The 27,617-nt window shown below is 41.2% G+C and overlaps 1 protein-coding gene across 3 annotated transcripts; it reads left to right on the top strand.

Annotated features, from left to right (window-relative positions):
• Nucleotides 1-232: 232 nt before the first annotated feature.
• st3gal4 (ST3 beta-galactoside alpha-2,3-sialyltransferase 4) lies at nucleotides 233-27,372 on the top strand. 3 transcript variants are annotated; one of them, XM_079166323.1, is made up of 12 exons: nucleotides 233-367; nucleotides 9,774-9,840; nucleotides 11,850-11,921; nucleotides 14,957-15,038; nucleotides 15,274-15,363; nucleotides 16,701-16,798; nucleotides 17,170-17,233; nucleotides 17,706-17,801; nucleotides 19,425-19,614; nucleotides 20,101-20,238; nucleotides 26,175-26,327; nucleotides 26,403-27,372. In XM_079166323.1, the coding sequence occupies exons 3-12, from the start codon at nucleotides 11,900-11,902 to the stop codon at nucleotides 26,490-26,492; spliced, it is 1,023 nt and encodes a 340-aa protein (XP_079022449.1). In that variant the 5' UTR covers nucleotides 233-367; nucleotides 9,774-9,840; nucleotides 11,850-11,899; the 3' UTR covers nucleotides 26,493-27,372. The 3 variants fall into 3 exon arrangements, with proteins under 3 accessions (XP_079022449.1, XP_079022450.1, XP_079022448.1); XM_079166324.1 differs by lacking the exon at nucleotides 233-367 and adding an exon at nucleotides 4,464-4,765 and having other exon boundaries at nucleotides 26,178-26,327; XM_079166322.1 differs by lacking the exon at nucleotides 233-367 and adding an exon at nucleotides 4,464-4,765.
• The last annotated feature ends 245 nt before the right edge of the window (nucleotides 27,373-27,617 follow it).

Below are 27,617 nucleotides of genomic sequence, written 5' to 3'. Positions count from 1 at the left end.
CGTTACACCTTCATGTTTCCTTCTACTGTGTGAGAACCATGTCTTTTTGTATGGATCTGGCATGCTGGTTTTATTATTCAGAGTCACAATATGCCGACCTGACTGGTTGTAGCTCAGCTAGTTGGAACAAAGTCTGAACATGTTGAAGATCTGGAAGGAACAGCCCTTCTTTCCTCCATCCACACACACACTTTCATCTCTCTGATAGATTAAATGTCCTTGGCAGCACCTTCCCTTGTTAATCAAGCGCACTGGAATTGCTTCATTTGGTTGGCATTTGGACCATTGGATGTAGAATATCTTTTATTCATTGAGTCAACTGGAGCATGACATGATGATTACTGATGATTCTTTTTTTTTAACGCAGGTAAGGCTTTTTTTCTGTTTTACAGGGGACACTATCTGCTTCCAAGAAGTGTTACATGTTCCTTTCCAGATTTTTCATTAATGCTGTCTTATACTCCCACATCCCTACCTCCCACAACAACAACAGACATTTAGCACCACAATAAAAGAGCCTTGCTAATCACCTCTTTTGTGGCGAGCCAACATTGTAACATACAAATTTAATTTAATCTCTGAAAGGCACAGATGTTCTATGAAGCTTTTTTTTAATGTTGTTGTCATAACAACTTCCTTTCCGGATGACACATGATGAAGGCTGTAGTCATTGTCGGGAGAGGAGCCCTGTAGCTGACAAATAGCTGGGAAGAATAATACAAAAATGGAGAGACACGTCAGTGGTTTGGCTCATGCTAAATGTCAAATTGTAATTTTTAACCTTCACTTTTTGTGCGGATTAAACAAATGCCATTTATCGTGTTTGTCACGGTCTTGGGTTTTGTTGTTTTTCTGTATTATTTTGAATTTCCCTGCCCCTTTGTGTCCTGTGTTCTCTTCACTTCCTGCCTTTGTATGTTTTTCCACCAATTGTCTGCCTCGCCCCTGATTGAATGCTCAATCACCTGCACCTCCCCAGTGTATTTTAACCCTGTGTGTCCCCTGTCCTGTTTGTTTGCTTATTAAATCACCATCAGTTGTCCTTCTGCTCCTGTGTCTCTCTGCGTTTGGTTCCATCCCCTACCACCAGTTTCCCCCACACCCTGACAGTGTTAATTAGTGAGCTTCAGAGGTGCGGGGAGGCTGATTCTGTTGCCGTTGTTCAGAGTCTATCTTCATATTACTTTCAGCAAGAAAACCAATAAGTGTATTTTCCCCAAAACGTCAGACTATTATTTTAAGTCAGCAGTCTCCAAAAAACAGCGGTGTAACGTCTCACAATGTGACAATGCTTGGATGTGGAAGTATAGCCAAACTTAAAAGTCAGTATCCCAGCATGCTATATTTACTTACCGCTTGTTTAAGATACGCTTGTTTAACGTTTGGTGTGCTAAACTTGCTATCTGCAAAAGCAAGCCAGTCCTGATGATTATGACTCTTCCATGTAAGTGCAGTCTATTTGTAATGTCTGTTTGTTATCTTGAATATCTTTCTTTATGGCCGAAGGCTCCTGGGTAGTAGTCAGCTGTCTTCGTTCACGTTGCATGCAAGTCGTTGCAAATATTTTCTTTACAGGTTTATGTTATAATGGTAGCCAAAAATCCCTTTTGGAGGGAATTTAACCCCGAGGCTGTCTGCTGAAGTTTGGCTGAAAGGCTCATGTCTTGTGTCGGCACATGTCAAGTGTTCTCTTTGACTAAAATGTTTTCTATGGCTAAGACACATCTACAATGTGTGTAAAATGGCTAAAAAACTAACTAAATCTAGGCCAAAGTTGACTAAATATGACTAATACCTCCATGGAATTTTGATCTCAGGACTAAGATAAAGCTGCTGGAGCATGCTGTGTCAGAATCAGCACTTACAGCATTGAGCAAGAAGTGAAAGAGAGAAGAGAGATCAGGCCACAGGATGGCAAGCTGATGTGCTTTGGACCACCAACAGTATGGGAAAGCGCTCAGCTGTTAGTCACCATGGTGGTCTCCAATGGGCGCGGCGGTACTGACCTGGACGTTTCTATCCGTGGTGAGGAAATTCAGCTTGCCGTGCTACATTAAAACCCTAGCTGGGTTAATTAAAGGAGAGCAGGAGAACCAAACGTTCTATTAGGTTTCTAGTGAATGGCGGCCGTATATACAGTACAATGAGACACGAGGATTCTGCAAGTCAAATGCAACAGCACAATGGGTTTACACACTAAATGTAAGATGGGTTTTAAATGATGTTTTCTACCACAGCAGCACTATTTAGCAGATGCAGTCAGGTGATACATTGTTTAACATCTACTTTCCCACAAAAGTATATTTGAAGTACAAGACCCAGAGGTCTCCATGTATTGTGCTGAAGACCTGCTTAGGATTATGTGAAAATGAAAAACTTACACCAAGCACACAAAACCAGTCATCTGTAAAACAAAAAAGTCCATCTGGCATGTCTGCGTGAGGGGTTTTCCTTTACTATTTTCTGCATTTGGAGCAGACAGGATGAACAGCACCCATTGTATGCTGAGTCAGACGTGATTTATGGACACCATAACTTGATGCAAATGAAATGCTGCAGTGAAAATGAGTAGGCTTGTAAAGTAGAGATGCACGCATGCACTCTCAGACTATTTAAAGGAACCCGGACATTGTCTCTGGTCTGGAGCCAGCGACTCTTTAAGTTTACTTTTGTGCAAAACAATTTTCTTGCCAGCAGATACATTAGAGGAGACAGTGGTTATTAACAATCTAATTAAAGATGTATGTTCTAAAATAGAACATCATCAGTTTGGAAAGAAAAGGAATAAGTACCTGAAAGGAAACATACTTATTCATCAAACGTTTAAAGTCTTTCAAATAAAATTATACAGACAAATAAAAGGATGCATGGATAAGGTCAATAACTTGGATTTAATGTATCCTCTATAAACAGAGACGCTCACTCAAGTTGTCCCTGAGTTTCAGTGTCTTATGTCCTTTACAAACAGAGATTTACAATATCACAGCCAACACCAACAAGCCTCTCCAGATGTTGGTGCCTCTGGGAGAAGTATACAGTCCCATTGAGGGGAGATTGAGCAAATCATCACAATTCGCAGAAGTCCACTGACATGGAAATGTTCAATCACCTTTGCACTTCAGTTTCAGCCCAACAGGCAGCCTACATTTATGCAGCCATGGTATTTGGTATGTGTCTGGATCTGCCTGGATTAATAGTTGTAGACGAAGCTCACGTCACACTGCTGCTTCCCTGTACAAAAAAAAAAGAGAGAAATTTCTCACATCACCAAGCAAGTCTCTAAGTGTGCAGCAGAAGGCTTTGCTCAAGAACCTATAATGCCGTCCTAATGCTAAAGATGCACTCTAAACACACCAATCAACCATCTGACTGTGCTGTGGTTTCTTTGGCATGATAAAGGGCCAGCAGATGCTCAGGAATCATTGATACATGAGACTTCTCTCTTTCTTAGATGTAGCCTTATAAAGACAAGAAGAACTAAACTGCAGGAGTTGAGGATAAAGCTTGATAACAACGAGCATTTTCAGTGTGAAAAGGTAAAGATTGCATCACACATTTTTGTACAAAGTTCACTCTTACTCAACATGAGCAAACGTATCCACATATGCATAGTTGGGTTAACAAAATCAATTAGTAAATATTTAACAGAGGTTCCCCAAAACAGGGACTTATTGGCTGACTGGAAGTAAATCAAATCTTAGTATTTCAAACAATAGAAGCTGAAGTTACTCTTTTCCCCAGCAATGATAAATAAGAACTCAAGTAGGCTACTGCACTTAAGTACAATTTAGAGGTACTTCTTGAGCAATTCCACTTCCACTTTTCCTTTGACAGCTTTACTGACTTTGCAGATTTAGACCAGAATAGAACATACCATCAACAAATGATGTTTTTTGTTTGTTTTATCTTTATAAGCTAAGTTGCAACATTAAAGTGACATTAATGCATCATTAATTATAATACCATAACACAATATGCACTATTCTTTAAACACAGTCTCATGGCAGTTCGTGGAATAGTCAAAGTGTATTTTGATGCTTTTATGTGTAGTCTACTTTTACTGCAGCAACATTTTGAAAGTAGGACTTTCACTTGTAACGGAGCTGAGTAACCTACTTCTTCCACCACTGCTTGTCTCTGTGTTTCAAGCTATTATCTGTTACATTCAGGGGTTTAAAAAAAACAAACCCACAGCCAGCAGCAAAGTCTTTCCAGATGTTGTGCCCTCTGGGATAAAAGCCCAGTCTGAGGCGGATTGAGGAGCCATGTGGCAAATAATCACAATAACCTGGAGATCACATGGAACGCTTCGATGACCTGTGCGCTTCAAGTTCAACGCCAGCGTCGTCAGGTCTCGGCTTGTCCATGTTTTAAAGGCATGGCATTTGGGTCTGTTCTCGCCGGTGCGCGTGCCCACATGCGCATGCGTGGCTGCGTTGAGAAAGAGAGAAGGGAACGCGCTGTAACGGAACGGGGAGAGTGTTCCAGCAAAAGCTATAGCTGCCTGCGCAACCTTCCAACTGAACACCAGCCTGTGGGTTTTTGCGTGCACGCTTCTTGTTTCCGCTCCGTTGTTCGGAGAGATGAACTTTGATGCTCGCATTCACATCAGTGCTTCTACCCGGAGTGTGCGCGTGCCACAGGCAGTCGTTTTCCCAGGCAGTGCGTGTCACCAAAAGCAACGTGAACTTGGTTGCAACATCATTGTACCGTTACAACAGGCTCGCTCCGTGGATTAAAGCTCATCTGCCCGGCAGCGTTGCTGGTAAGTAAGACCCTCTCGAGCTAACGTAGGTAAAGCCTCTGTGTGTTTGGAGTTTTTTTTTCTTGCTTCATTTATTTTTTTTACATGCTGGAGGCATTTAACACCACTGATCTCCTCTAACTGGCGTCATTGGATCACACTATATCAAATTGAATTTGGCTGTCACGAGCTTTGATTTGTAATTGTGTGTCATTTGTTTCTCTTTTGAGCGGTTGGATGGAGAGATTGGAAAACTGTAGACTAGAATGGAAAGGATTTGGCTGCATCATGTTCGGGAGGGATAGTACCATATGTTCCTGCATATATTCAACCACATGTTATTATGATCCCTGTGATCAGTCGCATTGGACCTGACTTGAACATACAGTTTAAACCGTCAGCCTCCTGGTTTTATTTCCCTGCTCTCATTTTAATTATTAGGCTACAGGATACGCTGGGATATATTGTGACACTATTCGAAATATAGTTGGCCAATGCTGATAGCTCACAGGCTATAAGGAGCTGCATTTGGCATTTTTGCATTAATAACATGGTAACAGAGTCATACATAAATATGAATTGTTTTATGATGCATAAGTCCTGTGTTGCTTATTGCTGCAAAACCCTCCTGTGTTTTTACACCCGCCTACTGAATTTGACTGAGAAGTCTACTGTCATAGTTACATTTTTTCTTTATTTGTAAGTATGGTGCTGCATGTAATGGTGCTTTGTAGTATTAGTACACATCATGTCGACTTGGAGCAGGGACTCACTCGTCCTTGGATCAGTCAGTTGGTAGCAGTCTGCCTTTAGTCGAACACACACCTGCCCTCTTTAAACATTGATTTGAGGCAAATGTATTTAAACGCTTGCATAGCTTCCGCAGTGTTTTAAAAAAAGAACCACTTTCATGTATTTAGCAGCAACAGGAACAATAACTGACAACTTGGATACTATGAAAAGTGTTTTCATTTTTTTACCTCTCAACCTTATGTAAGTGATGTAAGAATGTGATGGTACCTGAGACAAAAAAAGAGTTCATCTAAGAGCTGTTAGCCTGCGGGAGAACTGCATTACAAAGATAATAGGAAGTAATTAGAAGAGTCCTGTATCAGCCTGGTTGATGTATACTGGGATTCAGCCTTTCAGTCAAATCCTCTGATGTGATAAGATCCTTGTTCCTGTCTGGATCTGTGCCACTGATCTTCACCGCTGGATCAGGACAATGCATATCACGCTGTAAAACACAATCTGCCAAAAGTGCAGAGTGGAAAGTGAATCTTGATTGAACTTGTTCATGGCAGGCATGAGGTCTGACGTCACGGCGCAGGGTGCAGACTGCTTTCATAACAAAAAAAAAAGCTTTCCTTTTTCAAAAAGTAAATGACAATAGGGTCAATTATAAATCATATCAAAAACATCAACATATTTACTAAAAAGTAAATATATGAATATAAATAATTCTATATGTGAACACCTTGTGTGATGTCACAGACTTTTATTGTGAAGTACATAAGAGAGATCCTTTATTTTTGCACAGATTTTGCATTTAATGGGCACATGCAGGCAACTTGCTACAAATCAGCAGAAACACCATGATATGCCTTAGTGCAGCAATGACTCACTCCTGCTTCAATCAATCAATCTAGCTTCTAAAAATCTAATGAACACACATGCCCTCAAAACGTTCATCTCAGTCAAATGTAATCATACTCTGGTGCACTGGTCACTGCAGTGAGGGCTCACAAGCCTCCACGAGTCCTTGTTTGGGGGGTTTCATGGATGCGTCAAAATAAAACACTTCTTAGTGCCATCGTCATGAAACTTGCAGGGTGGAGCTTGGGCCAAGGAAGAACCCACTACATTTTGGAGTGGATCCGAATCACTGGAGCGGCTAGACGCATTATTTTCCACCTATGAGAACAGCCTTGGCTGTGCCTTGTCTGTGCTCTCTGAATGCTTTTCTAGTCAGTATTGAGTTAAGCCACATTTAGCCGATTAAGAGCACAGAATATATGTAAAGTGGGCTTACCAGCCTCATTTAAAATTTGTGAATGAACACACACACACAATAACGAGGGGGCCTTTAACCTGATTCTGCATTATCACCTACTCTTGAGTCTTTATTATTTAAGTTGAGTAATGTGATACATTCATTTGTTGATTTGTTTACTTGAAGGGCACAGGAGACACAATGTGTAAAGCGCGGGTGATGGGGGATGTTCATCGGGCCAACATTTCTTTTTTGCCTTAAGGCAAATGGGTTAATCCGGCCTTAGATGACAAAGAATGACTATTCTAATCAGAAGTCTCATCTACTGCTGGAGCGTTAGTTGAATGGAAATGTCAATGATAAGGGAATGAAGGCATTGTTATTTAAAGGTGGATAAAGAATCTTTGATTTTTTAATTTTTTAATTTTATTTGTGCAGAGACGGCACACAATGTAAAACTAATTGCACTAGAGTCAGCTAGAAGCTAATTAGTATCTGTCGTCTGTGGGCAGGTAGTCAAATAAACTACATGACGATAAATACACGACACAAAACAACACAATACATAATAGTCCATCAGTGTGAGATAATAAATAGAATCAGCAGGATAAATGCAATTCATTGTGTACAAGGTAATTAGTTTTAGTATTAGTTTGTTCACTTTCACTGCTCATGTTTTGGAACTGTTACTGCCCTACATCCAGATTATACCTCCCAAACACTGCTCCCCATCCCAAGGTCAACACTAAAAAACACAGGCTGGTTGTCAGAGCTCCCACGACATCGAACAGCCTTTTAGTCTGTTTAGTCTCCGACTTGCATGCAGAGAAAGTTACTATGCGTCTTATCATAGTGCAGTACACAGCCATCAGCTTTTTCCCGGATGAGATGCCTTCGTCCTTCAGCTCAAGGATATGTAACCTTGGTGCAATATGTCAGTGTGGGAACAGTCTGCGACGACCAACTGGAAATGATCAGCTGCTGCCAAAATACATCAGAGCAAATCTTCTCTTCCATTGGACTAATGGAGACCAGATTGATTTCATGAGAAGTGGGCAGGACAAATTAGCTGAGTCACCAAAGAGTGTGGGCCTGCTTGAAACACAACATACTATATACATGTACAGTGTACAGTGCACTATGTACAGTTTTATTTTAACCACAACATATTTCACCTAAATGCCTTATTGCCATCCCGAGGGAGACTTGACAACAAGTGTGTATCGTATGCTGCTGGCTGACAAAGTGCGAAGATGTGTTTTGATTAGTGGAAGTCGACATGTAGCGTTGCAACGAAGCGCAAATGTGTTTGTATAGCTTTGGTGGAGCTTTTATAGAGAAACATTACGTGTTTAAGTTCTAAGGCATCATCTTCCTTAGATATCTTGAGCAATAAGGGACTTTTAAATATGACAACACTGTACAGTAATAATTTGGGAGGACTTGTTGAGCAACAAGAGGCAGCATCCATTGTGAAGCAACAAAACCACGAGACCAGTTTTTTTTAGAGTGTGTCTGTGGTTGAGAGAACTCAGCTGGTTGGTGAAAGTGGTTTAGAGAAGAAGATCATTTTGAGTCATCATTTATCATTTATCCGTGTCACAAACTTTACCCATTTATAATCGACCCATTAAATCTCACTGTAAATCTGTTAGCCTCCTATTCTTTGTTTTAATGGTGCAAGAACATGTCGTCATAGTGATGTCTCACAATAGCTCAGAAGGAATACAGGATTTAATAATAATAATAATACATTTTTATTTGTATAGCGCTTTAAAAGCTACTCAACGCCACTACATGTCAGTAACAATACAAACAAAGCAGTTAAGTGCCATTATAACAGTAAAAAAAACAACATACAATACTAGCATCAGAGGTTAAAAACAGGTGAGTTTTGAGTGCAGTTTTGAAAGTGGCGAGTGACGGAGAATATCAGAGGTGCTGGGGGAGAGAGTTCCAGAGGGAGGGGGGCAGCAAAGGAGAAGTTCCATGTCCTCCCACGTCCGGTGCCCTTTAATTGGTGATATTGATTCATGTGAATGTAGTCATGATTCTCTATTCAAAGCTAGCAAAACACAAAAATACAGAGCTCATGTTAATACCACATAAATGTTAATCTGTAATAATTAGCTTGAATAATGACAACATTAGCACATGTTTCTGCTAATGCTAAGTACACGTATAGCCTTAGCCACGTCAGCCCTTCAGTATTTGGGAGGAAGGAACCAATAAATCCCTGACAACATTTTCCCATGCAGTGCCTTTGCGGGAATTACTTCCTGACTCCTCTTTAATCACTACAGTGTGTGACTATAAGCTCTTTCAGTGGTCTGCCTGCAGTACTTTGGCGACCCAAAGCAGCATTGCTTTAAGTACGTCTGTGGTGAAGGGCATCTCTGACAGGACTAAATCTCACTCTGTTTGTTCCCTTTTACATCTTAAGGACTTTTGCCAGCGTCAGCCAGACGCTTGGTGTGCCACAAGGCATCGCACAGCGCAGCGCTCGACCCCCCCCTCTGCTCTCCCAGCCAGCCCTCCCTCCCCCTTTCATGCCCCCCCACACACTGTATCACAAACAGCCAGGTATTATGCTGCTATTATGTTGCCTGTGGTGTCTGTGAGGAGGTCCTCTGCCTCCTGTGTTTAACAATCCTGTGAGCTACAGTGTGTCCAGTTGTTGTAAATCCCTCATGTTCAAGAAGGTGGGGGGTGCGGACGCTAGAGGTGATAAGTAGTATTATTTTACCGTAGTGATTAATGTGTCAGTTGATTTTGTCATGTGTCTATTGTTCGAATATTGCAATAAAAGGCCCAAACTTGCATCTTTACAGTACTTCTTTTGTCCGACTAACTGTCCATATCCCAGCAAATCCTTCCATTTTATTCACAAATTATCAAAATTGTTATAGTTTAATATCTTGCAATGCTATTTTAGTTTCCTAATCAAGTGCAAAGACAAGTTGAAAACAAAGACTAACAAGTGGTCAGTGCAGATATTCTCCTGTTGCTTATCCGTCATGTTATTTTGTGCTTCAGGAGAAGCCCTGGCTCATTACATCTGCACCACTGAGGATATAATCATTGGAAATGAAAGAGGGAAAAGGTAAGATGTTCTAATCTAATGTATTAATATTGTGGTTTTCTTTCTTGCTATGTAATTGGTGGACACACAAGTTTTGGTAACTTGGGCCTCAGGCACTTGATGATCATGAAGTGTGTCAGCATCTGTACTAATTATAACTTCTCATCTCTACAACAGTTTAACTGCATCAGCTGCATTAGCATCAGTTGTTTAATCTGTCTTTTAGTCTGTAAAAAAACCCTTTAAAATATGTTAATTTAGAGTTAGAGAAGCACCATATTGTCACATCTGAGAAGCCTTTTCTTCTTAGGATATTTGCTCAATAAATTACTTCAACAATTAATCAGTTATCAAATTACTGTTGAAATAATATATGTCAATTGACTTATGGTGAATCAACTAATGAACACCACTGAGACATTACATCTCAGCTCTACCATGCAGGCACAGAACAGTGGCATCCTGTGCTACTTCATCAAAGTCAACACCCAGAGAAGAGGGGAAAAACCCATCTTGCTTGTTTGCTCTTCTACACACTCTTAAGGGTTTTCGTCATTTCCTAAACAATAATTTAAGATACAAACACAGCCCAGCCTCATGTCAAAATGAAAACACAAACACTCCACTGTAACTCTCGACCATCTACACCCTAATTCAGTACCGTATGTTGTGAAATGACAGTTTGGGAGGGGCTTGAGTGTTTGAATATTGCGGAGTAAAGTCTGCAGAGCGTCCCTGTGGTGGTGGGAATTGATCATGTGGTTTCCGCTCGTTCGCTGTGTCCACGTTGGGGTGTGCATGTTTTACTGGTAGATCTACAGCGGTTTTACGTTACTCTTGTTGCAATGTAGCAAGTGCATATGCACACTCCCACGTCTCAAAATAGATACTCAGCTGTGCACTCCTTCAGTTCCCTATTGATTTCCAGTGATGGGCTGGCCCCGAAGCGGTGTCAGGCATAACTTCTGTACAACCATTTGGGGGTGTGGATGGCTCTGGTCTCCCTCTGAAAATCATGAATTAGTAAGACTGTGGTTAAGGTGTGCATTGTGCATTAATTAAATAGTCAGATATGTGTAACGGTACATGCCTGTCTCTGTTTCTCTCTCTGAAGCAACCAAACACAGAGTGCTGCTGTGGGATTTCAAATATCCCTCAGTTCAGGGAACAAGTGTCTATCAGTCAAGCATGATCCTCTTAAACTGATCAGCCTTCATCTGCTGCCCTTCTCTCTCTCTCTCTCTCTCTCAGCTTCTCTCTCTCTGTCATTCTTTCATTCTCTCTGTCACGATTTATGTTTTGATTTAGTTATTTATTCTGTTTTATTGAGATGTTCCACGTGTCTTGTACTTTATTTCCTGCCTGTCTGTCTTACCCCTGTGGTGGTCTTTCCCTTCCCTAATTAGACACTGCTGCCTTCAATCACCTGCACCTCCTCAGTGTACTTCACTTCACTTTCTGCCCCTGTCTGTTGCTCTCGTGATTATCTGCCCCACCCTTATTTGAAACCTGCTGTGTCTAATCACCTGCACCTTCCCTGCGTATTTAAACCCTGTGTGTCCCTTTGCTGAGTGTTCGTTCTTCTTTGGTGTAACCTGGTCTGTCTGTCGTCTGCCTGCCAGTTCCTCCTGGTATGTTTCGTGTCTGCTCCCCTTTGCCGTGTTCCCTGATTCTTTGGATGTTTTATTTTCAAGGACTTGTGATTCACACGTTTTTGTGTTGAATACTTTTTTGTTACAATTAAACCCACAATTATCCAACCTTCCGTTTCCCGTGTCTCCCTGCGTTTGGGTCCAGCCCTTTATTTTCTGCAAAAACCTTACACGCTCTCTCTTTTCTGTGCCTTGTACTTCAACCTCATCTGAGCTATGTAAATGCATCTTATTTGTATGTGGGTGAGGGTGTGAGATGATTATATGACATGTTATGGTGGTTCCCCATTCAAATGAAAGGGAGGAACTATTTAAAACCTGTTTGATGGGATAAAGTATTATAATCAGTCTTCTTCCTTTTCTGTACCCATCACCCAGGGTAACCACATGCACTGTGTAGACATGAGAGGACCAAGGAGCACGTGAAGATGTCCCAGAAGGCAACTAAAAGTAAGCTCTTCCGCTGTGGGTGTTTTATTATTATATATTTTTTTATCAGATGTTTCTTTGTTCTGATTACTTGAATGGGTCTTTCCCTCTCTTGATATTTGCTAAAGCGCTAATCTGATCCGTTATTTCTAATGCAATGAGAGGATTATTGACCAAAATGCACTTTGTCACAGAAAAATGATCCGATCTTTAACATTACCAACACTATTGTATATTTTATTATCAGGGGGTTGCCTGTGCTCAGTGCCGCAAGTTCCTTTTTATTTGCCTTTAAAATCAGCAGAATGTTAAGACTGTTTGATAACTACCCCCACTACAGTTTGCACCAACGGGGTTGTTGCTGTGCTTCTAGCCAAACAATATGTAGTCACTTCTCAAAAATTCCAAATCTTGTTTACTCCAGATGTTAAATTATTGTGGGAAAACCAAATGCTGTCTGTTTTTTCCTTTGATTCAAAGGGGGGCCCTTGCCTTCATTCCATAGACAAAGGCCCTTTGCATTGATTCATTTTCAACAAAAGAGCTGTAGTGGCATCGGAGGTTGCTTTATTTTGTTGTGCCATAGTGTTTGAAATATGGTCTGTCTCAGTCCTAGTTACAGTTCATTTCTTGGTACATGGTAGAGGCCGTTTAGCTTGTCTCCTTAAAGGAATAGTTTGATCACCGTGAGGTTTCTAGGCAACCAGCAGAGACTCCAGGAAGTCACTGTGCCTGCCACCACACACAACCTCTTGTAATACTGCCATTTTGTAGTTTTTACACTTTGGTTTTTGTTCGGATTAAACGTTATCTCTGGACTCGGGAGCCAAACGATCGGTTTTCCCCTATTCCCAGTCTTTGTGCTAAGCTAACCTAACCAGCAGCTGGCTGTAGATTCGTATTTTGTGTACACATTATGAGATTGGCATCAATCTTCTCTAACTCTTGGAAAGACAGCGAATACCCAAATTCAAATATTTACAAAAATTGTGATTCATCGACGAACTGGTTGAATGAGAACTGTTTATTGCCAAGCATGTTACACATGGAAGGAATCTGGCTTGGAGAATGGTGCATAACAATAAACAGTGCAATAGTATGTGAAATTATTTATAAATGATAATAAAGTATGGTAAACAATCAAACAAATAGGTGTATGATAATGTATATTATTAAAGTGTCAAGTGTATATTAATAGAGAAAAGACGTGCAAGGGTATGTAACTAAGAAATTGTCCCGGGGATGTAAGGGTCTGAGTCAGTGGTGGTCTCGGGCTTTGTTGATGAACCCAACTGCAGATGGGAAGAAACTGTTTTTGTGGCATACGGTCTTGATCGTGATAGACCGCAGCCTCCTGCCAGAGAGAAGGGACTCGAAGAGTTTGTGTCCAGGGTAAGAGGGGTCGGCTACAATCTTTGTTACCCGCCTCAGGATCCTGGAGGCAAACAAGTCGTGGAGGGACGGCAGATTGCAGCCAATTACACTCTCAGCAGAGCGAATGATACGCTGCAGTCTGCCCCTGTCCTTGGCTGTGGCTGCAGCGTACCAGACACTGACGGAGGAGAGGATGGACTCGATGATGGCAGTGTAGAAGTGCGCCATCATTGTCTTTGGCAGGTTGAACTTCTTCAGCTGCGTCAGGAAGTACATCCTCTGCTATGATGGAGCTGATAAGCTCCAACTTGAGGTCCTGGGTTATGGTGGAGCCCCAGGAAGCGGAAGGACTCCACAGCGTTGACTAGGGAGTCACACAGGGTGATAGGGGCACAATCATCTCCACTGTCTTTAGAATGTTGAGCTCAAGGTTGTTAAGTCCGCACCAGGTCACCAGATGGTCAATCTCCCACCTGTAGGCGGACTCATCCCCACCAGAAATGAGTCCAATGAGGGTGGTGTCATCCCCGAACGTCAGGAGCTTGACGAAGTGGTGACTAAAGGTGCAGCTGTTGGTGTACAGGGAGATGAGCAGAGGGGAAAGAATGCAGCCTTGGGCGTACTGATGGTCCGAGAGGCTGAGACATGTTTCTCCAGCTTCACGTGCTGCTTCCTGTCAGACAGGAAGTCTGTGATCCACTTGCAGGGGGAGTCGTGCATGTGCAGCTTGGAGAGCTTATCCTGCAGCAGAGAAGGGATGGAGGTATTGAAGTCTACAAACAGGTTCCTGGCCCGTTGGCTCTGTAGGCGAACTGCAGGGGGTCCTGGAGTGGGTCGGTGAGGGTTGACGGGCCTGTAGTCATTAAGTCCTGTGATCCTTGGTTTTTTTGGGGACGGGGATGATGGTGGAGGCCTTGAAGCAGGCTGGTATGTTTCATGTCTCCAGTGAGGTGTTGAAAATGTCTGAACACCAAAGACAGCTGATCAGCACATTGCTTCAGGGTGCGAGGGAGAGACAGTCTTACAACATTTCATCACACACAGATAGGAATTGAGGGGATACAGGTTTCTGTACTTCTCATACGGACCTGTCAAAATTCAAAAGCATACCACTAATGTTCAGTTAAAAATATCCATCACCCAACGACAGAAACCTAGTGTGCATACTACAGAAATTGAGAAAAAATAAAGATGAGTGTATTGATGACAAATTAAGTTCTTGCCTTCAGCATGGTGCCTTTTTTCTTTTTATGTATTAAAAAAAAAAATCTACTGGTGTCTAGTTAGTAAGGCTATTCCTTTTAAAGTAAAACGATTCTTCTTCATTTGTGAGTTTCACTCTCTGCTATCAAATTGAGGCCGTACTGGGTGGAGTGTTTCCTGTAGATTTGTCCAGTTATCTCTAAATAGCAAGTGGCACTTCCTGTAAATTAATTTCAGTTTCAGTCGAGCACCTGCGGTAAATGGGATGCCAACTCTTGAGCAGTAGCTTTTTTCCAGAAAAAAAAATATATTTATTATATAATTATATGGTTGATATTTTAATCTAAATATTTATGAAGAAATATTACTTTTATTTGTGAAGACCTTGAATCCTGTATGTGTTGTATGTGAAATTTGGTAATCCATTTTTTTTAATACGTGTACGTTTGCCTCTGTTTTTTTTATTCTTTGATTTCCAGCATGGTGCCTTAGGCTTCTCCCAATCCTCCTCTTCTTCATCTCCTTTGTCACATACTACTGCTCCTATGCCATACTTCAGAGGTAATTACACACAACCATTTCTTTATTTCTCCGTTCCACTTGGTATTGAGGTAACACGAGTCACTAAAAGTTAAGAGGACAACCCACATTCTGATCATCCGGCAGTCTGAGCTGCTGGTCAATTTAGGCCCTCACACATGCCCATTCTTGTTCTGGACCAAGTTACTGAACCGCTACGTTTTTATGGATTCAGCAGTAACTTTCATGGCAGTTGTGGTGATTGTCTGTCTTTCAGCTACGGCGGCACCAGCAAGTCTCCGAACAGTAGCAAGTCGCTGTGTGGTGGCTGGATAACCCAGAAGAAGTGGGAGAGCCTTAACTTTAAGTGAGTAATGGCACGTCTGTGTTTTTTCTACATACTGGAGGGAGTGGATGGCTGATTAAGGGAGGAAGGTATGCCAGTATTTGAACACAAGGTGCCAGGCTTCTTGGATCTGTTAGGACTGGTCTTTACCAGTCATGAAGGAAACGCATATTTCGGTGAGAAAGAACAGGACATGTAATGAAAAACGATTTTCCATCTAAATCATGCAAGTTGAAGCAACTCAAGGGGAATGTGTTGATGAAATGTTTGAGAGGGGGAGTTAAAATAAAAGCAATTTTGGCTAAGAATGAATTCTCTATAAAGTTGCATTGTTTGAAGCCAGCCAATGGCTTGTTTGTCCTCCTCAGGTTCTGCTTTTAAGTAATCGTTGTTCCACAGCCCTTAGCCCCCCCTCTTGCTCTATTATCAGTTTACACAGCTGTATATTTACTGTCTTCTATCGGGCTCGCTTCAGTTACAAAGTAGTGACGTGGGTTCCATCTGTTTGTCCGAAACGCCTCAAAGCTCACTGTTTATTTCTTTAGCTCAGTAGACCTTCCACTGCCCGCCCTTTGACCTTCTAAACAGTCAATATTCCTAATCCCTGTGTAAAGAAGATGATTTGCATTGTCAAGTAAAGTCGCTGGCTGGTTGTCTGTCACATCAGTCATTACAGTCACAGAAAGGCCTTCCAGGCAATCAGAGTGACATTTCTCTAATTAGACCCCTCCCCGGAGATTTATCCTGATCTCCTGCGAAGAGCTAGCTGGCACACGAGGGTAGTAAATGTCTGAGAGACTCAGTGTCAAAAGACAGTAGGTCATGAACAGCTGGGGGCTGAAGCCAGCGAGCACAGAAAAGTAACTGTTTCACAATCTGTACTACAACCTGCCACAATTGTCTCACTCCACAGGCACGGTGGATGTTAGTGTTTTTTATTTCCCTCTCCTCAGCAGATAAATTGCCAACAGGGTGTCTTAATGAGGGGAATTGCTGTTGAATGACATCATGTAAATGGCTGGTTTACTAATAATGATCTGGTTTACCGGCTTAATAGATACCAGAACATTTGGAAAAGTTAAGACACGCTTTTCCATGTGCCAATATGAACACTGTACCTTTTGGCAGCTCATTTGGTGCTGTCCATTGTGTGGTTTTGATAGTTTTTAAAGCCAAAAAAAGTTGAAAGTAGTTTTCTCCATCCTCGCTGTGTGACGCCTCATTCATATCCCGCCCTCTCTCTCTCTCTCTCTCTCTCTCAGCCACAAACCCTCCTGTAATATAAGTCATCTATACAGTGAAGCCCTGTGCACTGCAGTGTTATTTTGTAACTCCTGCTCTGACATTTTTTCATGCAGCATTAGCAGACAGACGCAGCTCTTTCTGAAACTGGAGGATTTCTTCTGGCGGGAGCATCTGTCAAAGCTGGCATTACCTTATGGCATTAAGGGCAGTGGTATGCTGACTTTACATAATCCTCTGCTCTTTCTGCTCAGTTTACTCAGCATGTGTCTCACATCCTGGTGTTACTGGTTGTTGTACGAAGGCGTTTTGTACTTTTTTCCATATATTCATTTATTTTTTAAATCAGGTTCACAGAGCTAAAAAAACTAATTATATTCTGTGTCTGAATTCATGACCCTGCCTTACACTGATGCTTTATTATTATTGTCATAAAGTCACAGTGCTTTGACCACGTATTTAGCTCATAACACAGCTGAAGCGCAACACAGCAGTCTTTGTCTGCCTTTTGCACATCTGTATTCAAAGTTTTGAAACAATCGCACTATTTCAACCTCACCTTTTTTTTTTCACTTTCCCTCCCAGAGCTGCTGCTACTGAAAGTTCTTGCTGTAATTGCAAATTATCAGGTGCCAGCCAACATCGACAAGTAAGTCTGAGCACACTTCAGCCAAACTGGCTCATGATGCTAAAGCTCAACATTTTAATAATCCAGCTTTCTTCTGTTTTAAGTCCATAGTGCAGTACAGTAATAATCATAATAATAAAAGTCCTGCATCGACGCCAACATATATCTAATAATTCACACTACAACAAGAATATTTTTGAAAACATTGCGATTGGTTGACAATGTCTTCCAGCTGTGGTACACATCCTGTATTACGTTTTTTTTCCTGCATGACATCATTACAGTGATTATGGGTACTTATGGCCACATGACTGTCCCTCATTATGGTCAAGAAAGCGACCTCGGGTGCTATTGCTCGAGTGATGAATGTGTCGTCAGTTGTGTCTCTGGAGAGGGTGACATTTTGTTTCTAGTTGCACAAAACTTGAAAACACTCATGTTTGTGTGTGTGTGTGTGTGTGTGTGTGTGTGTGTGTGGTGTTTTTCTCCACAGCCTTGAATGCAGAACCTGCGTAGTCATAGGCAATGGCTTTGCCATTAAAAACAGCTCCTTGGGAAGCATCATCAACAAATATGACGTGGTCATTCGGTAAGCACAAAGGGGAACAACTCATGAAGGTATTGTTGTTAGTGCTGTGACATTCAGTTACTATTATTACTGTTAACTGTTTGTTCGTGGAGAAGAGGAATCAATTAGGGTTAAAACGTTTTGTAAACTTGCTTTGCTGCTTTTTGAATTCCACTCCGAGCTCTGCATTCTTAGGAGGTGACTGTACTACATTTGAAATTCTTGCAAATTGTGACCCATCAGCAGCGATAACATTTTTAAACCCAAGACCTCATCATAACTAGCATCGTGTTTCAGGATCGTTAGGACTGATTAATCAGAAACAGACGGATCTTTGCTAGATGACCTTGAAAAGGGAATTTGGTGGTTTTCCCCCACCGCTGAAAGCAGGTTATAAATGCACTCGGCCGTTCACTATTAATGGACAGTGTCTGACTGTGACCGCCTGAACCTGACATAGAGCCGTCCTCCCAGCAATTAGCAAACTATTCTTTAGTGCTTTTTCAAAGGAGAACAGAAAGCATTTAGTTTACTCGGGGACAAAGGCACTCTGCAAATATGACTTTACAGCCTTGGAATGAACACATGCATTCTGAGTTGTTATAAGCCTCTTTCAAACAGCCAGACTTTGGCCTGGTCACAATGCATTTTTCTCTCCCCCACCATACCCCCCCCCCCCCCTCCTCCCCTCACTCACATCTCTCCCTCTCTTAAAGTTAATCGTTCCATGGCCAAGTAGAATAAGGTTATTGACACTCAGAATTCGATGCATGCCTGAGAGTTTGACGTCACTGGGCCGGTTCATCATTGAAATACCGCTAGACTCTGGAAACTTAAGTCTCGACACGCTTTAACAAAGTGCAGAGTAATCGTTTAATAAAACAAGATCTGTCTGTGCTGTTGTGGTACTTATTTCATCAAGGAATGAGTTATGATGTGGTTTACAGAATATTTGTTTTAAGCCCTGAACACTCTAGTGTGAGCTCGTTGTCCTATTTTCAGGCAGCTTTCCTTTTTTTACCGTATCATTTTGCGGAAAGTTGACTCTGAAAAGTGAAATATTTAGAAGGAAAAGAAGAACCTCAAAAACATCCTGGTTAATTTAATGGTACACGTCGTACATCAACAGGCCGCCTTGACACCACAGTCGACTTAAATATTTAACTCTGCAATAACATAATCCTGACAGCAAGGTCCACCCAATGTTCCAGTAGCTCCTGTTACTCATCTGCTGTTGAGCACTTCTATCAGTCTCTCTGAAAAATGAAGCATGTTCCTGCAATTCACACTTCATATTCTAAGGCAACAATTAGCAAACATAATCAATTCAGCAAAAAACTACAGCTCCCATAAAAATACAACTGATTAAATCATATAGTCTACCACACGACATACTGTTTAGAAAGGCTCTGTTCCAAGGCTGTATTTGTAGTTTTTTGTTTATTACAAATGTAATGAATGAACAAATGAATGGGCCCTCTCCAAACCTGTTTTACAAATGAGCTAAAAGTTAGTTTAGAGCAGTACATTTCTCAGGTCATGTGGGTGGCCACCAATTTCCCCCCCTTTTTTGGGTTTTGTTGAGCAAAAATGGAAATAAAACAAATTCTTGTCCCTGAATATAGTATCGTGTCCTTGCCTTAGGTTGAATGATGCCCCAGTGAGGGGCTATGAGGAGGATGTAGGAAACAAGACCACCATGAGGTTCTTCTACCCCGAGTCGGCCTCTTACAACCCTCAACTGCACAACGAGCCTGGCACGCTTATGGTCCTGGTGCCTTTCAAGGAGCAAGATCTCCGCTGGCTCAAAGAGATCCTCTATAATGAGAAGAGGGTACAGGATATGTGTGAGAATGCACTTTCTCTCTCACACAAACACACACACACACACTTTCCATCTCACTTTCTGCCTCTCTGCCTCTCTGCCTCACATAAACACTCTCCTTTCAGCTTCTTTTCCAGCCCCTGCCAGCCATCCATATCAGGAACAAAATACTTAAGAGGTTCAACTTCAGTGGTGCTAGTGCCCTTCAGAGTTAAATGTAGTTTCCATTGCAGACATCCTTCACTCTGTTGCTCCCGGCACCTCCGGCCTCTTTCTGCTAATAGTTGCAGGGTCATTACGTGCTAATTTGCACATCAATTTGGTTGCCTCCAGAAATGAGGGAGTCATGGGTTCAATTGCATCTCTGTTTGTGCAAAATGAACCGTGGTAACTACAAAAATAGCAATATCTCTCTCTCTCTGTCCTCTTTTTCAATTTATTGTTTCCCAACATCCTGTGTCTTATCTTTGTCTTTTGTTTTTGTGTGCGTTCCAGGTCAGGAAAGGGTTTTGGAAGCCCCCTCCCCAAATCTGGTTGGGTGACATGAATAAAATCAGAGTGCTGGACCCCCACTTTCTGCACCAGACTGCAGACAGACTGCTCCGGATCCCTCTGCACCCCAACAGCAAACAGGTAAGAGCTCCACTTCCACGTCACTGTATGAGAGTCATGAACTATAACTGTGTTTGAAATGCTTCTCCTCTGTTGCAACTCGTGACCTTTTCTGTCAACCTCAAAAGAATTTTCCCACTAGAATCCTCTTGTTTGTTCCCTTTCTCCCGTACCTCCCTTCTATCCCCTTTTGCCCTTTACCACTCCCCACATGAATGTTAACAAGGCTGGATGGAGAGTCCACTGATTAGCCACAGCTCCTTGAATGATATCTCTTGAGCGCTGTGATAAACTGTTTACTGAGAGAGGCATTTCTCTTGAAATGTAGCCGGGTCAATAGCAATTTTCGGGATCCAATTACTGCAAAACATGATGAAGATTAGCTTCTACTTGGCATTCTGGTGTCTCATTGCAAGATAAGCTCCTTGTGTCTTCCAGGCTGCGCAGTGAATCGCTCGGAAAATAATTGGCTTTTGAAGAAAAGCCAACATATTGTATAGATTTCAACCAAATGCTCTTTTTTTAGAAAAACTCCTAGTGTTCTGTCTCTGCAAAGCTGATCATTTGTTTTCTCTGGAAAAAATACTGCGTTGACAGTGACAGAGGAAACATAATCATATGCTAACTCATGAAACTGTGACTGGGGAGCAGCGATTGTGCAATGAGAAAACATGACTCATGACATTTTTTTCGGGATGGACCATTGATCTGTTTCTGTTTCACAAATTAAACTACTCTTTGGCTGAGGTGCTTGGATTTGTAAACAGCCTGGGATCTGACTGAAGTTTGTATTGGCCCATTGCATCCCATCTGCCAAGTGGGGCTTGTTGTGTGCTCGGTAGGGATCGTGTCTGACGTGGGCCCGAGCCAAGTTTCGTTTTGGTTCTGCTCGTTTGCCACTCCTGAGCCCTTTTTTGTCAAATACAGAATACTCGGGGTGGGGGGGGGTTGTTATTCTTTTGGACTGCAGTACAAACACCACTGGCTGGGGAATGATTAGGGTGAGCAGTGGGAAGGCAGCGATCCTCAGCGGGCTCAAGCGACAGGAGCTCTGCACAGACTGTATGGAAAAAGGCCCAGCGGGGAGGATGGTCGGTAGGAAGAGGAGGAGAAACAATAGGCAGAATCGGGTTGTTTGCTGCAACAGTATTCAAACATCTGAAACGCATCTGAGCTTTATTCACGGCTGCAATACATTTGTTAATATCTCATTTGTTCTCAGATTTAATGCATTTAAAGGGAACTAATAGATTTCTCTCACTATCTTCAATCTATCTTCGTCTGTCTCTTTCCTCTTACCGGTCCTCGGGGTATGACTACGCAGGTTCTGCATTCAAGGCTGTGGAGAAAAACACCACACACACACACACACACACACACACACACACACACACACACACACACACACACACACACACACACACACACACACACACACACACACACACACACACACACACACACACACACACACACACACACACACCTCTTATGTTCACACCCGTCTCCCCAAACACAAGCCTGTGTTCAGCTCTTATAGGTCAGGCTTGCATCAGTGACAGTATGCAGCCCCTCCCTCTCCTCCCCTCTCACCAAGGCTCCATGGGCCTGCGTCCAAACTATGCGCCGGGCCGCTGCAGAGCTCTGGTGTTCTCCTGTGTGCTGGCGACCACATGAGGCTAATACACACAGAGTGTCAGCTGTGTCCCATTGCAGGTTGCTCGTCAGTTTCTGAATTGAAGACAGTCGTGCTCAGTGCAACAGCCAATTGATCTGGTTTAATGTTTTAAGAGAGGAAAGACACCGTGTTACAGTTTATTATCGAGGCTATCGTGGTCAGATGCCCTTTATCACTGCAATTGAACTCTTATTTCTTTCAATTTGGTTCAAATGTAACACAAGTGCACTTAAGCCCAGCAACACACACACACTGCCATATAGAAATGTGCTCTTTCTTTCAGTTGTTTTGCATCAAGGAAATCAAAAGTAAAGAGCTTATCTCCTATTAGACAGCTGTGGCTGAAGAGCTAAGAAACATGTATTTTTGCACACTTAGGTCTGAGCTGCTCTATGGGAACAATAGGCACAGTGCTGTGATGAAGGTCTTGTAGGGTGAAAGGTCAAGTAATTGTTATTTGCATAGATCTAACTCTGGTGAAATATATTTTATCTTGCAGAAAAACACAGTGCATATACTTTATATACGCTGATAATTAGATAAGATAAACCTCGTATCTGTCCGACTGACTATGAAGCTACAGCCAGCAGCATGGTTAGCAGTAAGACTGATAACAGGGGGCGATGGTTAGCCTGGTACCTTCCAACAGTTAAAGATCCACCTACCAACAGTGACTTTGAGGTTCTCAGACAACCAGCAGAGGATTGAGGAAGTCACAAGAAATGGTCCCATACATAAGGTAAAACCACATCTTGTCATTTAGTTTTTTGTATGAATTTAACAGATATGACGTTCTCATTCGTGAGCTTTAGCGGTGCTCAGGATTTAGTTTTTGACAGAACCAGCCAATGAACAGTTTACAGTTATTATGCTAATCTAAGCTCACTGGCTGCTGCCTGTAGCTTCATATCAAACACTGGTATTAATCCTCATCAGGAAGGCAATTAAATGTTCTCAAAAAGTGTCAAACTATCCCTTTAAATAGAAAAAGGTATGGAGAGCCTGCTGTTCTGTTATTTATGAACAAACTATCAGTGGAACCTTTTTTTGCAACTGGGGAGCATGGTGTCTAAAAATCATGCAGATATTAGCATTTTAATAATTTATATACATCAGCTTATCTGAATTTATAGTAAAAGGATGTTTAGTTTTGGTAAAAATCATTGTTTTAGGTAATCCGTAGACCTTGGCTTGATGAAATGTGGGACGCAGCCCATCGTCACCACTGACGTGTGCAATAGAGATGTACTCGCAGCGCTCTCACTGAGGAAACTTGATAACATGGAAAGCTGTAGAGAGGGGAGATGTGAAAAGGCTTTTGGGGAAAGCGTGCACATTTTGGAGAGGGATGGAAAGAGTTTCTTCTATCTCTCGGTCATGCAGAAGTGATTCTCCTTCTTGCCTCTTTGAACATAGGTAATCATTGACAGGGTTGTATGGGAAACAACACAGGGAAATCTCTGTACACAATAAAAGCTAGCCAGGGGCAACACACCCAACATGTCTCAACTCATTAACTTTCACATCATTTTTTATTTTAAAAGATACCAGTGGGGTCATTTGATTTCCCTTCTATTTCTTTATGTTTTCACCAAAGAAAGATCACAACTTCAGAAAAATATATTGTGGCACTTTTGTTTTCACAGGATGTGATTAGTATAACATGTATTTGTGTTAGGGTGTAGCCTCATGTCGTCAGGGCTGAAGGTGGTTAACTTTTTCATCTTATATCTTTATATCTATTCTGACATTTGCTTTGGAAAATAGCATGAATGAAGTTGTATATCGGTGATTTTCAATTTATTTTCTATTTATTTTGAATTGGCTGAAATCAAAAATTTGCCTCAAAGGGCTTTACACTCTGTACACATACGACATCCTCTGTCCCCAAGAAAATAAAGACACCTTAGGGAGAGCAACAGAGAAGGATCCCTCTCCCAGGATGGACAGAAGTGCAATAGATGTCATGTGTACAGAATGAACATAATAGTTACAACATTCAATGCATATGACATAAATTATTCATATGAGAGTAATAGGTATTGATTTACGACAACTAATAACAGCAGTCAATATAATAGAATAATAATAAAAGCATTCATTGTATTGGTAATGTGACTAATAATATAAATAATGATAGTAGCAGTGGGTGTCAGCAGGGCCATGACAGAAGGCAAGACCACGTTCCAGGTTTAAGCACGATCCATGGAAGCCTGTGAGGCGAGAAAGCGCAAAGTCAGTAATGTGCATTAATGGGAAATTAATTCATATAGAAGGAGAGAGAGAGGACGAGAAAGGAGCTCAGGGTATCCGAGGAAGTCCCCACATATCAGCGTATGTCTATTGTACCAATAATACAAATCATTACTTCGTCAATGAAGAGATTTTCTGTTGATCATTATCATGAATACCTTTAATACAGCATCAGAGTCGTCTGAGTGTGTCTGGGACATTAGGACCTTGCATTGCTTTAAAGTGCTTTAAAACCAGTTCCATTGCACACAGGCAGCAGACAAATGGATTTAATTGGTGTGATTTGTTCACTCAATTTATTTTGTTTTGGTTAGTGTCTTGACTGCAGCTTTTTGAGATAATAATCTATTATAAACTGTAGAAAGGCCTGTAAAACGTTCATTCAACTAACCAAGATGACTTTCAGTATTTTGGGGGTCTTTATGCCTTTATTAGATCGTTGCCAGTGGAGAGGTGACAGGAAAGGAGGGCAGAGAGATCTAGGAAACCACATGCAACAAAGGTCCCTGGCCGAGTTGATGTGATTAATGGTTGGCGTCCTAAACCCCTCGGTCACAGTAACACCAAATCAATTTTTTTTTGCAGAATATTCTTGTCATAGAGATATAGCGGATGGAGTTTGGTATTGTGTGAGAGCCTTGTTTGCTTATACGTGTTTTTATGTTAATTGTTTTGATGTTTATAATTAAAATATATTTATTAAGATATATTATGTTTTCTGTTGATATCCATGTTTTTGTGTTAGAGGACTTCCTCGAAAACATTTTTAAATGTTGCAGAAAACTGTTTTTCACCTGCATAGACACATATTCTATGTTTGCTGTGGATAGAGCATAACAGCAGCGAAGTAGCAGCCGCGCAAAGAAAATAAATCAATAAACAATAAAACAAACATGCTCTGTGAAAAGCACCAGAATGTGTTATCTTCTTTTTTTCTGATGTTTTATATCAACTTTGAACAAAACTGTCAGTGAGCACATTGCCTCTGAGCCAAGTTCCCGTTCAAATCTTCAAAACATTAATAAATTAAAAACACTTTTATGGCTGAAGGTAAAACTATTTCTCAAGTATGTTGCTCAAACATATTGTGTGGTAAATATGCCTGAACTTGTTACTGGCATCAAGAGTGCTTTTCTCCAGAAGAGACTGTTCTAAGATTGTGAGTAAGCTGCTGGAAAAGACCCAGTTTGCAGGGTGTGAGCTTATGTGAATTAACTCTTTATTCATGCACCACAGACCTTTAGGAAGCTGTGATTGCACTGCATATGTTGTGTTTTAACTGTTTATTTTACCCAGTGTTAGTTATCTTGTCTCTGAAAAAAAAAAGCTGCCAGACAAGATGAGGATTTGTTTTAAATAAAATGTGAATACTTTGAATAAGTCTACCTGGCAAGTTTAATCCCAGTATTGCACATTTCAGAATGTTCCTTAAAATGTTGTTTTGTTTTCGTGGCTCACATGATGATTTACATAACAGTCATTTTGGCAGATGCTTCATTTCAAAGCAACTAAGAGAATAAGTGCATTCACCCTCCGTCGGAAAACAAGAGCGACACGTCATCAAAACATGTTCGCAGTGATTAATGCTGAGGTCATTTGATGGTATTGTCCAGATGGGGAAGACTTGAGATGAACTGCAAGTGAAGGTCAGGGCCCGCAAGTTTCTGTTGCCCTCTTTCTCCATCTAGTGGTGGAATGAGAGGCTGCAGTTGAGTCATGGTATTCTTGCATGTTCCAGCTTTCACTACACAACAGATGCGCAATTAGCATTTTGCTTTTTTACATAAATTGCTCATTTCATAACCTTTTATTTCTCTAGCAAAGGTGATATTGAGTGCATATAGATTTTAGCACCTTTTATTTAACACCATTCTCAGTGACACATCTGTGGTTTTCAACGTTGTGTGTGTACTGTATGATTACAGTGAGATTTGGTGCAGTTTTTGTGTTACTTTCTTTGAGAGCGGTCTGAGGATCTTTTTTGATACCATACCACGGTGCACTCATTATGTTTTGTTTCTTTCAGCAGCCAGTGCATCCTACCACGGGTATCCTTGCTGTGTTTGTTGCTCTCAACTACTGTGATGTGGTCCACATTGCTGGCTTTGGATACCCCAACACAAACAGCCAAAGGGTGCCTATCCATTACTACGGATATGACACCATGAAGTCCATGAAGGTGGGTAGCGCCGGTCATCCGTAGTACCTCAAATGTAGTCTCTGTTTTAACATACAGTGTTTCTTTCTTTTGCAGAATTCTTATCATGACCTCAATCATGAAGCGGAAGCCTTAAAAAGACTGGAGGATTCTGGAGCCATTTTGTACCTTCACCCACATTTATGATGCACACACTTTTCCACTTTGATTTACGCAACACCAAATCCTGAAATTTGGTTTGGGTCATCCCGACCAAATTAGATCTTAATGTGCCTTCTGCAGTGGGATACATGAGTGGTGCATTCAGTCGCAGGTCTGGCTCTGAAGATTGTTTATCTCCCTGGCGCCTTACATTCTGTCAAATTGAAAGACATGAAAAGATGATTAAACTGCTTTTTACATAGCTTTTCTTTCAACTTCTTAACAACCTTTGTTAACATGGCTCAGCATTTCGCATAGCGTTTAAACTTTTCTAATTTGTATGGGTTTTGAATCACGACTTTCAAAGTGAGTTTGCAGGACACTATTCATGTGACAACCCAGTTGTCTTGTTTGTGATCAGCAAAGTTACGTCAGATTAAGTCAGTTTTTGATAATTCAATGCCTTGATGTTTTTAACAATATGTGATATTGTGGGCTTCAAATGTTGGTTTTGTTGAGATGTATGCACGTCATTGAGCTGCAAAAGTAATCAAACTAGATTATTTCTCACTCAAACTGAAATTCATTTTCAGTTGTATCAAGTCAGAATCTGTTTTACGGTGAAGAGGTGTGTTAGAATCTTAGTTTTTTTTTGTGAACTTCACTGTCAATGTACATTTTACATTAAATGAAAAATTACTTAATCACAAACCTAATTTGCACAGGATTAGATTCTTTACTTTTAATTTCTTGGACTGGAAATACGACTTGTATTTTGCCCATATGTCAGTTTTGGTTACAGTTTTTTTTTTTAATTTATTCAATCTTTATTATAATTTTCTCTTTTCAGAAACTATACCAGTAAATGGTACCACTGGATATTTTGTAATGTACAGAATGAAATAAATTTTTAATTATAAGGAAATCAAAATTAATGGCATTTGATTCTCATTTTTTGTCTATTTATGTTCACATGGATTATTGAACAGGCACACATTCACTTTATGGAAATCACTACACATGCATTCATTTACCAGAGTGAACCGACATTGAGCTGCCGTTTTACCATTCGTTGTAATATCACTGTACACCACAAGATGGCAGAGAGCCTCTATTGCCTGCACGTTATACAGTAGGTAATGTACTGCACTGCACATGGTGCAGCCATGC

The sequence above is a fragment of the Pholis gunnellus genome (assembly GCF_910591455.1).
Source record: "Pholis gunnellus genome assembly, chromosome: 9".
NCBI lineage: Eukaryota > Metazoa > Chordata > Actinopteri > Perciformes > Pholidae > Pholis > Pholis gunnellus.
The sequence above is the reverse complement of the archived record's forward strand: the minus strand, read 5'-3'. Positions and strand labels throughout refer to the sequence as shown.

Coding starts and splice junctions, on each gene's coding strand:
- st3gal4 (XM_079166323.1), top strand. CDS start 11,900: ATGTCCCAGAAGGCAACTAAAA. Junction 15,364..16,700: donor TGGGAGAGCCTTAACTTTAA/GTGAGTAATGGC, acceptor TTTTTCATGCAG/CATTAGCAGACAGACGCAGC. Junction 17,234..17,705: donor GTGCCAGCCAACATCGACAA/GTAAGTCTGAGC, acceptor TTTTCTCCACAG/CCTTGAATGCAGAACCTGCG.